The 12,455-nt window shown below is 36.8% G+C and overlaps 1 protein-coding gene across 4 annotated transcripts in view; it reads left to right on the plus strand.

Annotated features, from left to right (window-relative positions):
- AGMO (alkylglycerol monooxygenase) overlaps positions 1-12,455 on the plus strand; it is a 390,090-nt gene that overhangs the window by 332,165 nt on the left and 45,470 nt on the right. Inside the window, exon 13 of one of the 4 annotated variants that reach the window (XM_027540024.1) lies at positions 5,147-5,223. The exons of the other annotated variants lie outside the window; for them this stretch is intronic. Within the exon in view, the coding sequence (XP_027395825.1) occupies positions 5,147-5,155 (9 nt within the window). The 3' untranslated portion in view covers positions 5,156-5,223. Of the gene's footprint in view, positions 1-5,146; positions 5,224-12,455 lie in introns of those variants that run through there. 4 annotated transcript variants of the gene reach the window in all.

The following is a 12,455-nucleotide window of genomic DNA, read 5'->3' on the forward strand; positions in this document are numbered from 1 at the left end:
TAACCACTGGAAGCTATTTTGTAAAACCAGCATCCTTAGAGAGCTATTGCTGGAATATGTAATCATTTTGGCATAAAACTTAATCTCTAAAAATACAGTTTGAATTACTGCATGATTTCTTTATCTTTAGTAAGTGAGGGTTTGTGATGAAACAGATGAGACATTTAGTCAGCTTTTAAAAAAATGCTTTCAATGATGTATTCTAGGAAAAGGCCTCTATTTTTTATGGTAAGACATCTCTTAATCATACTAGACAGTTTCATTGTATCTGCAATAAAGGAAATGAACAATGGAAACATTTATGTAGTGTCTGATTGTCTAGGGATGATGAGCTATAAGATGCAGACCTATTATTTAATGCTTTGGGGATTCCCTTCTCTTCCTCTATCATTCCTTTGAGCTCTGGTTTCTGTACTAATCCTAGGGAGAAAACACAAGAATTTATGTTATTTCTGGATTGGAAAATTAGACTTGTACTTAACAGTTAAAAGATATTCTTAATTAACTAAAAATAGAGGTGGTTAAATTGTCATGAGTAATCATTGTGGCATTTTCCTCCTTTTCAGTAGAGAAAATGGTCCATAACTCTGGGCACTCTGGACATATCTATGAAACCCTTCCAATTTGTAAGTTTGTGATTCTAGGTTTTGAATATTTATGGTGCGCCATACCTCTGTGATGGTGATTTATTTTTACTGAGCCTCATGGGCTGCAAACTGTCTTGCCAAGTTGGGGGAGGATCAGAAGAGAAAAGAAAGGCTGAATGCTATTTTGTTCCCTGTTGAGCTAATTAGGAATCTAGGGCTTATGTAGAAACCTGCAAACCTCAGAGTCACTGTCAGTCAATTAGTCTAGCTCAGTCTCTAATTTAGACTGTATTTAGTTTTTCCTCAGGTCAAAGGGGAAAGAGAAATATATTCTTAAATCCTAGGTATTAAAGAGAAAAAGGAAAAAAATAAGTTAGGCAGTGATGACATTGGGAATCTGGTAAAGTGGGAGACCAATAGAGAGAGAAGACATCTTTTATTGCAGTAAAGTAAAAGGAAATGAATTTGTAATGGAATATGTCATATTATATATGATAACCTGATCAATTAAAGCATTAGGATATTCTGATCTGAACGTTAGGATATTCTGATTATCTGCTATTGACATTGTTACCCTTATAATCCACAGACTAACCTTTATTTTACATTATCTAGATTCTCAGATTTCTTTTTTATAGTCTAACAGTGGTGTGTATTATTATTTTCAAGATCAGCTCAGTTCAGTCACTCAGTTGTGTCCAACTGTTTTCGACCCCACGGACTGCAGCATGCCAGGCTTCTCTCTCTGTCCATCACCAAACTCCCAGCACTTGCTCAAACTCATGTGCATCGAGTTGGTGATGCAATTCAACCATCTTATTCTCTGTCAGCCCCTTCTCCTCCTGCCTTCAATCTTTCCCAGCATCAGGGTCTTTTCCAATGAGTCAGTTCTTCACATCAGGTGGCCAAAATACTGGACCTTCAGCTTCAGCATCAGTCCTTCCAATGAATATTCAGGACTGATTTCCTTTAGGATGGACTGGTTGGATCTCCTTGCAGTTCAAGGGACTCTCAAGAGTTCTCTCCAACTCCACAGTTCAAAAGCATCAATTCTTCAGAGCTCAACTATTTTCAGGATAGTCAAAAGTCATTGTATTTTTATCTCTTAAAGAATTTGTCAATACTTTATTGTCTTTGATTAAGATGGGAAAGAAGTCCCGGTCTCATCATCAAGACATTAATGATGTAAACTAGCACTTTTATAGATTGGGAAGATTTGCTCTCTTTGTGTTGATTTTCATTAGTTTTATTTCAGAATATACCCTCAGGGGGCAAATTGAGGGGCATGCATTACCCGTAATATATGCAATCCATACACTACACAATCAGGAAAGGGATAAAAAAGATAAACAATGTATGGCCCCTGTTCTAGGAGAACTTAACAAAAACATAAGGGAGCGAATGTTCATAAATAGTGATGCAAGATGTTCTTTCTTATATTTGAATACATCTTTGAAGAAATAATCCAAAAAATCAAGTTGTTAGATAGAGGCCCATGTTGAGAATATTTATTCCCTCTCAGTATAGATATTGCTTGTATATCTATATTTCTTTATGCAAACGTGTTTCTATGCATATGTTTCTTTCTTATACACGTAATTTACTATATACACATCATTTTACCCCTTGTGCAAGGTTAAGCGAGCAAGACACATAAGGAAAGGACAAAAGATGAAAGTAACTTATAGCTAAGAAGAATTGAGGGATGTTTCAAGACTGCCTCCCCAGTGGCTCAGACAATAAAGAATCTGCCTGCAATGCAGGAGATCTGGGTTTGATCCCTGGGTTGGGAAGATCCCCCGGAGAAGGGAACGGCAACCCATTCCAATATTCTTGCCTGGAGAATTCCATGGACATAGGAGCCTGGCAGGCTATAGTCCATGGGGTCACAAAGAGTTGGACATGACTGAGCGACTAACGCTTCACTTCAAGGATGAGTTTTTTTGTTTGATTTACATCCTTAAACATGGTAATTCAGGGAAAGCATATTCTATAAGGAAGAATACCAAAAGGCCAGAGGCAGGAAGTAGAAGTTCAGGAAATGATTAGAAAATATGAAATTGAGCTATAAATAGAATAATGGGAGAAATTGGATAAATGGTTTGGGGGAATTATGGGCATTTTTGTCTATTGTAGCCTCAAAATTTTCCATCCTTTGAGAAAAATATACTGATTTTGCATTCCTGGAATTGGTGGATTTAGATGACTACTAAAATTGCCTTTGACCAAACAACTCAATGGTTTTTATATTACTACTTAAAATATTTAAAAATCCAATTGAAGGCTTAATTGGCATATGTTTTGATCACTTTGTAGCTTCTTTCTTTGAAACTCTCTAGCATGATCACTACAAACTCTTCTCAGCTTAGTGTCAACTGATGTTGACACTATCCATAACTATGGGTCATGGGCCAACAGTAAAAACACAGAGATTCTTCCAAGTCCCAACAGAGAATAAAATGGATCTGGATTGATTTAACTTTTTGCTCTATCTTCTGGGTAAAACTCTAGTTCATAGGATTTCTGTGTAATAAGGGTCCATCAATTTTAACCAGATGCACTTTTGGGTCTCCAGATGATATCACAATAATAGGGTAGTCTAGAAAATAATGATGCTGTAGCTTCTTGGGAGAACAAAGAATGTTTACCTCCCAACTCTAAAAAAGATACTTTGCTTACATTTAATTTGAAGATTACTTTCCTGATGGTTTGAATTTAGTGAGTAGGATGTAAAAGCAGTCCCTTGAGATCTGACCATTCTGTGTGTATTAACACTAAGGAGTTCCTTTTTCATTTAAATTGTTAAAGTATTATAAAATTATAAATATCATGACAGAGTGGGCCTTAAAAGTAGTATAACAAATTCCTTTGAGCTATTCCCATATTCTGTCCCAAACTCTCTGTCCAAACAACAATGCTGGTTTTCTGACTTAAAATTTTTCTCCATCTTAGATTAGTGAATCTTATAAAATATTGTAGTAGTATCTATTATCTACGTTTAATGTTACCTACCTTATTTCTATAATTCAATAAATTAAAGCATTTTATTTTTTAAATGTAATCAAGATATTATAATTGTCAGATAATATAGCTTCTATTCATTTATTTCACATATTTATTTTATATTGTACATAATTTAGCTTATCATGTTTCTTTTCCTAGAGTGTTTTTTTTTTTTTTTTTAACCATATACTGGGGATGGTGGTAATTATGTAAATCCTTAGGTCCTTCTCTAATATAATTTCAGTTTTATTGATTAATCATATAAATTCTTTACCCCTTTTATATGATGCAATTTTTAAATCAGTTGTTCATTGAACAATTTAATTCTCTGTCCTGGTCTCTGGAACTAACATGTGTCCATATGAGGGACTGGATTTTCATAATGACAAGTCAGCAGCCCAGCTTCATGGTCTTTGACTTCTTTTATCCAGCATCAGTCTTAAGACTGTTGATATTATTTCTTACTAAATGATAATTTATTCCAAACACTGTGATTTCAAAATGTATTTGACTTGATATCTGATTTCATTCCTATGAACTTCCTATCATGTAAACTACTCGTCTATCAACAGAAAGAGAATTTGAATCTAGTTGTCTCTACCTAAAGAAAAAGGAAATCCAAAATCCCACCTGGTGATGAGATTGTGAATCAACTAAGATAACGTATTTATTAACTTATTCACAAAGTCTCACTTCTAATCCAAAGCTGAGTTTTCCAACCCAAAACTGTCATTTCACATGACCTTTGTCCAATTCCAAATGGTTGTCTGCCTTTACAGACTTACTTTAAAATCACCTCACCCAGGCCAAACAACATCAAACCTATTAATAACCTCCTAAGGTGACACTCCTAAGATTCTTTTGTTTCTCTTATGTGGTGCTACCCCTCCCTAAAAGAAAAAAAGATTATTACGAGGGAAAATGTTAGTTGCAAAATGCACAGATAAGAAAATACACATTTGAAAAACAGCCTGTACTAACATGTCCTAAACTAAGCTCTAAGGTTTGCTTTTAAGGCTAAAAGCCATTGAGGTCCATAAACAGTTGTATTAAATTCAGGAAGTTGTTCAAAATATGTTAATTTGCAGACACATCTACATAGAATCAAATCACAGCAACTTAAGTTATTTATAAAACACATTGATTAAGTTATCATTTATCCTGATTGGTTTATTAACATAAATCATGCTTTAAAAAACATATTAAAGCATCAACCTAAAAAAGTTAATTTATTCAACAGGCATACTGCTTTCAACAAAAACACAAATTGCTGTAGTAGTCTTTTAAGAGATATTAAGAACCCAAAGTGTGTACTCCCACACCCAGCTTAGACAGCAAGATCAAATTGCCAGGCCTCCATACAGCCTAGCATGTACATTCGGGTGACTTTACTATTCCACTGTCTTCTTTAGCATGACTTCAGCCCATGAAAATTGCTTGATATTTCGTAGAGGTCCAGACTGATGTCTTTAACGGAAAACATCGACAGTTTGTGCCCTCAATTCTTTAAATCTTTTGCCTCAAATTGCCTCAAATTTTTGCTTTGTTGTTTCCAGCAATCCTAGACTGTTATATCTGGATCTTCGGCCAATCCTAATCAAGTCACTCCTTGCTGCTGCTGCTGCTAAGTCACTTCAGTCGTGTCCGACTCTGCGACCCCATAGACGGCAGCCCACCAGGCTCCCCAGTCCCCGGGACTCTCCAGGCAAGAACACTGGAGTGGGCTGCCATTTCCTTCTCCAATGCAGGAAAGTGAAAGGCAGTTCTATTTCCAGTTTTTTAAGGAACCTCCACACTGTTCTCCATAGTGGCTGTACTAGTGCCTTATGATCCAGCAGTCCCACTGCTGGGCATACACACTGAGGAAACCAGAAGGGAAAGAGACACGTGTACCCCAATGTTCATCGCAGCACTGTTTATAATAGCCAGGACACGGAAGCAACCTAGATGCCCATCAGCAGATGAATGGATAAGAAAGCTGTGGTACATATACACAATGGAGTATTACTCAGCCATTAAAAAGAATACATTTGAATCAGTTCTAATGAGATGGATGAAACTGGAACCTATTATACAGAGTGAAGTAAACCAGAGAGAAAAGCACCAATACAGTATACTAATGCATATATATGGAATTCAGAAAGACCCTGTATACGAGACAGCAAAAGAGACACAGATGTATAGAACAGTCTTTTGGACTCTGTGGGAGAGGGAGAGGGTGGGATGATTTGGGAGAATGGCATTGAAATATGTATAATATCATATATGAAACGAGTTGCCAGTCCAGGTTCGATGCACAATACTGGATGCTTGGGGCTGGTGCACTGGGACGACCCAGAGGGATGGTATGGGGAGGGAGGAGGGAGGAGGGTTCAGGATGGGGAACACATGTATACCTGTGGCAGATTCATTTTGATATATGGCAAAACCAATACAATATTGTAAAGTTAAATGAAATAAAATTAAAAAAAAAAAAGTGAAAGGGAAGTCGCTCAGTCATGTCTGTTCGCAACCCCATGGACTGCAGCCTACCAGGCTCCTCCGTCCTTGGGATTTTCCAGACAAAAGTACTGGAGTGGGGGGCCATTGCCTTCTCCGAACATAGCTAAAACCCTAGCCTTAACCCTAACTTTCATTTGATGTTCTGACCTTTGATTCTGTCTACAGCTCCAGAAGTGTTTTACCCTGCAGGGCAATAAGCAGCCCACTCTACCTTGTCTTATCGACAGGTGGTATTGGGGATATTTGGGGAGTTGGTCTTCCACAGGCTAAGGGCACAGATGTAGAACCAGATTTCCCAAACTCAAATCTCACTTCTGCTACTCACTACCTGTGTGACCTTGGGCAAGTTAGTTAACCTCTCTGTGCCCAAAATTCTTTGTCTGCAAAACGGGATATAATAAGACCTATTTCATAAAGTCATTGTATTGATTGATACATATGAAAACAACTTTAAATAGTACCTGACGTAGTAATTGAGGTATGTGTCATTAAATTATTAATATTAAGATTTTGTTCTACTTAAATTAATATAATTAAAATATTAATATTATTAAATACCTTAGGACATTTAAAATATTTTTATTTTCAAAATAATTACACCTATAACTTTCCATGACCACTAATTGTATTTTATGGTATATTTTATTTATGATAATAGAATGAAAAATTGGAAATTTTTAAAAACAAATTGTCTAATTTTCATTTTCTCAAATTCTGTGAAATGCATACATTTGAACTTCCTTTATTTTTCAGACATTAATTTAATGTATAATCTTTTTACATTATGTTTTAAACTTTAGAATAATTTTATTAACAACATTAAAAATTATGAATAATTTAAAATATAATTTGCTTTAAAAATATACGTGTGTGCCTGCATACATGTGTGTATATGGGTGTGTGTATTGTAGAAGGGGAATAACTTAATACTTGTTAAAAATGGCAAGGAAGTCTTTATTTAAAAATATTGCAATAGAGCTCGAGACTACTGAGATACTGGAGCAAAACTGAACTCACTTCCCCTAAAACCAAACATGAGAGGGTTTGTAAATGCTGGGGTGAGTTTAAGGAAAAGTACCTGAGGATGTTTGTGGGGAGGTTAGGCAGTGTAATAAGACCATCTGTGTTTGGTAATTGTCGCTTACTGAAGTTAGGCTGCTACCTTCCCATAGACACTGGAGATAGGCTCTCGTCTCGTTGATTACATTTCGGAACAATGGCTTCCAGGTCCCTGAGAAAGACATGTCTGCATAGTAAGACTGGTGAGAGGCTATGAGACTATCGTCTCAAAGGCACCGAGAAATACTTTACAACTCCAGGTTTTCTAAACTAATACTTTGAAAAGGAGAGCAGGGGCCTGGAGTCTGGATGAATACTGTCAAAAGTCTGATGGGCCTGAGGGAATCTTTAGTGGCTCAGCTGGTAAAGAATCCATCTGCAATGCAGGTGGATTCCCTGCAGAAGGGAACGGCTACCAACTCCAGTATTCTGGCCTGGAGAATTCCATGGATTGCATAGTCCGTGGGGTCACAGAGTCGAACGCAACTGAGTGACCTTCACTTTAGGTTCTTGGTCAATCTGTATGTATATAACTATTATTTAAAGGATAGTGTTGGATATTTTACACCTGCGAGAGGAACTCATATCTTCACTGAACTCTTACAGAAGGATATGTTTTAGTTTCCTTGACATTTTATATCCCACATCCTGAAACAGACTTGAAATTCCATAGTTTTGTGTGGTCAGATTTTAAATGTAAATTGTTCTATAGGCAAGGGAAAAAAAATCTCTGTATCTAACTCAAGTATGCTTGTAGACATTGTCACAGAACTGTAGACAAGATCTTAAATACCAAGTATACATATTACTTCTCACAGATGAAAAGAATATAAGGGACACAAAGGATAAGGCTGTCTGCATGAGCTTCTTTTTTTCCTTAATGTTTCTTTCATCTTTTCTGGTGAAAATGTCTGAAAACTCTGACATAAGCATGACCCTCCCAAGAAGAAAAGAACAGACAACATTGGTAGAGTTTCTCCACCCACATGTTCTGGAGCTCAGCTGCTGCTTCTGGAAGCTACTTCCCCTTGTTTTCTCTCCATTGTCTGGTGTGAATATGTGCAGAGACAGAGCTTCATAGCAAAATAATCTTTCAGGAAGTTCCAAGAGTTATAAGGCAAATTAGAGGTTGGTTAAACAATGGTTATAGAAGAAAAACATTCAGTGGCTCTTTCTTTGCCTTCGTCATGAAGAGCTCTTCTCTTTTTATACTGGGGTTTGAATATTTTCTATTTCTTAGATAGCTGTTTCTTGTTTCTTAGTTGTTCAGGTTTTAGATAATGGTTGCACTTGTCATGACCTTCAGTCTGTTTTCATGTAATTACAGTGTTTGGAAAGTTTTTAAGAGAATTTTGATTTTGGAATAAAAAGTATTATGAAAATCTAGGGTGTATAAAAAAGACCCAGACCAACTTTTTGCCATTAACCAGTAATTAGACTAACTTTTAAATTAGGACAACTTCTAATAGGTAAAAGGAGGGCAGCATGCCCAAATCTCTTGGTATTAAAATTATGTATTTATAATTCACATCTTAGTTGATTGTCTTTCACGTTATTACACTAGCCAATAATATCATCTGTGACTTTAAGCTTTTGAGTTACACACTTTAGTTCTGGAGCCAGTTATTGTTTCTATACATAACCTCTTATGTCTAAGTCAAAGCAGTGATCTTAATACAGTATTTTCACATCTAATATCTAATATAAATATTTCAAGACAGAGATCCTTATCTTCTTTTGCCATAGTTACATATCAAAAGTTGTCTCTTGATGTTCTATATTTTGCTAATAAATATGACTGCCCTATAAATTTATGAAAAATACAATAACATCTTGTACAATAACAACCTACCTCACATAGATAGAGTTTTCCTTAAAATCCTTCAGAAAAAATTGTCTTCAAATAAGGAATCCTTTCTGAATCTCTACTGGTTATACACTGGTAATGTTTTAAAACTGTGTAACTTATTTTCCTTATAACTTACTTTCCTTTTACTTGCTCCTCTTACTCAAGACATAGAAAAGAATATATCATTTCCCTTATTTAATATTTCTTTAGATATTTGAAACACTGTTTTAAAGTTGTTCCTCAGATTGCCCACCCACTAATGTTTCTAGGAATCCTCTCCTACAAGATATCAAAGTGCAGAGAAGAAAAAATTACTTTTGGTGTGTAATTTCGTCTCCAGTCTCCCAATTTTTCCTTTAAAAATCATGTCAATTTTGCGGTCTGGAACACAGTATTGCCTTGTTTACCAGCTTGTTTTTAAAAAGCAATGTTTTAAATTAATTACTTCCCCAAATGAATTATTTCCTTCTTCTATCCAAAGAAAATAAAATTGACTAAACATCACCAGTATGGTTTCTGGGCATTTAATCTGCATGTTCCCAAGATTCTGTGGCTCTTGGAGGCAATAGTGACCTAAATCTCTATTTTTCTCCTTTACAATCTGTTTTCCAAAACAATAATAAATTAATGTCTGGGAAAAGCAAAGACAAAATAAAGCCAAAACATGACAACTTATTTCTACACTAACAGGAACCAGCATGCTGGAGGATTGTAGTAGTTGTCTGTGAGCCGAGTCAGGTTTGAAGAACTCTTTACTTATGATTGTTGTTGTTCTTCAGCCACTAAATTATGACCCCATGAACTAGCACTCCAGGCTTCCCTGTCCTTCACTGTCCCCCAGAGTTTGCTCAAACACATGTCTGTTGAGTTGGTGCCATCCAGTCATCTCCTCTGTCACCCTCTTCTTTTCCTGCCCTCAGTCTTTCCCAGCATCAGAATCTTTTCTAGTGATAATTTAATCCCCAGTGCTTAGATGAGGAAATACTGCTAAGCTCAACCTTCACGGTGGTTACTTTACTTGTTATGATGAAGAGTGAAATTTTATTTAATTGGCACTCCATTCAGAGCACAATTAATCATTAGAGTATTTTACAAAATTCTAGGGATGAAAAGGCAAACAAAAAAAGGAAACTCTTTGTCCATATGAAGCTAAAGGGCAATAGGAATGAAAATGCACAGATGGCTTCAGTATATTAAGAACTTTGTTTGGGGCACACACACTATTATAGGCAGTGAGATGTTATGAGAAATATTGGATAAAGGACTAAATGGCCTGAGGAAGTCTCAGAGGAGGATCTGTTTGAGCAGCAATTTGCAGAATGTGTGGAAAAAAGAAGAGTCATTCCAGGCAGAGGAAACTTGTAGCAAATAAGACGATATATAATATGCTCAAAGAGTGGTATGTAGCTCAGCATAAAACTAAACTACAGGGTAAGAATAGGGGATGGGAAGACATATGACTAAAAAGAGGGCAGGGACCAGACCTTAGGAAATGTTACATTGTAAACAGGGGTCTGTAGTCTGCCTTTTATTTTAGTGGTGCCCACAAGCTATGGCCTTTGACTGTGTGGATCACAATAAACTGGAAAATTCTGAAAGAGATGGGAATACCAGACCACCTGATCTGCCTCTTGAGAAATTTGTATGCAGGTCAGGAAGCAACAGTTAGAACTGGACATGGAACAACAGACTGGTTCCAAATAGGAAAAGGAGTACATCAAGGCTGTATATTGTCACCCTGTTTATTTAACTTATATGCAGTGTACATCATGAGAAACCCTGGGCTGGAAGAAGCACAAGCTGGAATCAAGATTGCCAGGAGAAATATCAATAACCTCAGATATGCAGATGACACCACCCTTATGGCAGAAAGTAAAGAGGAACTAAAGAGCCTCTTGATGAAAGTGAAAGAGGAAAGTGAAAAAGTTAGCTTAAAGCTCAACATTCAGAAAACGAAGATCATGGCTTCCAGTCCCATCACTTCATGGGAAATAGATGGGGAAACAGTGGAAACAGTGGCAGACTTTATTTTGGGGGGCTCCAAAATCACTGCAGATGGTGACTGCAGCCATGAAATTAAAAGATGCTTACTCCTTGGAAGGAAAGTTATGACCAACCTAGACAGCATATTCAAAAGCAGAGACATTACTTTGCCAACAAAGGTCCGTCTAGTCAAAGCTCTGGTTTTTCCAGTGGTCGTGTATGGATGTGAGAGTTGGACTGTGAAGAAAGCTGAGTGCCGAAGAATTGATGCTTTTGAACTGTGGTGTTGGAGAAGACTCTTGAGAGTCCCTTGGACTGCAAGGAGATCCAACCAGTCCATTTTAAAGGAGATCAGTCCTGGGTGTTCTTTGGAAGGACTGATGCTAAAGCTGAAACTCCAATACTTTGGCCACCTCATGCAAAGAGTTGACTCATTGGAAAAGACTGATGCTGGGAGGGATTGGGGGCAGGAGGAGAAGGGGACGACAGAGGATGAGATGGCTGGATGGCATCACCGACTAGATGGATGTGAGTTTGAGTGAACTCCGGGAGTTGGTGATGGACAGGGAGGCCTGGCCTGCTGCAATTCATGGGGTCGCAAAGAGTCGGACACAACTGAGTGACTGAACTGAACTGAACAAGCTATGAATGGTTCCTATATGTTTAAATAGTAGAATAAAAGTCAAAAGAAGACTATTTCATGACACGTAAATAATGTGGAATTCAGGTGTCAGTGTACATAGATAAAGTTTTATTGGAATGTAGCCTCTCCCTTCTGTTTACAAATTGTCTGAGTCAGCTTTCACATTAGGATGGTAGAAGTGAATGGTTGTGACAGAGACCCTATGGCCTGCAAAACCTAAAATATTTACTGTGTGTTCCCTTCCAGAAAAATTTTGCTGACCCTTACTGTAGAATAAAGACTTTAAGAGTTTATGCTGTAAAAAAAAAAAAAAAAAAAGAGCCATGGGTGGGTTTTTAAGGATGAAAGTGTCTCACCAAGAGATGTTTTGTAAACTCTTTCTTGGGTGGCATATTTTGAAAATAGTTTGAGTGCAAGCAAGATCAGTGTCCAAGTGAATGAAGGCATCATGAGCAGATAAGTGAATCAAGACATATTTGGTCCTGTTGTGATGGGCAGGTGAAACAGATATTAGTATATGACACTAACCTTGGGAGAGAGAGACGTTCACAGAGAATAAAGCATCATCGTGCAGAGATGGCAAGAGAACAACTAAGTCTCCTTTGAGATAGAAAATTATGAGCCTCACATTGGAAGAGTCACATTATAATCTATTTGGTAAACATAAATTCATTTGTGGTCCCAAAAGTAAATGGATGAAAAGAACTATTTTTAAGCCCTTTCCAAAGTTGTTATTACTCATTGAGTTTCAGGAGAAGATTTATTTTGATGTTCCTTTCTTTAATGCATTTTATAATTTGGTCAAAATCCTTATTTTTGATGAGATGTT

Source organism: Bos indicus x Bos taurus, chromosome 4 (genome assembly GCF_003369695.1).
Source record: "Bos indicus x Bos taurus breed Angus x Brahman F1 hybrid chromosome 4, Bos_hybrid_MaternalHap_v2.0, whole genome shotgun sequence".
Classification (NCBI taxonomy): domain Eukaryota; kingdom Metazoa; phylum Chordata; class Mammalia; order Artiodactyla; family Bovidae; genus Bos; species Bos indicus x Bos taurus.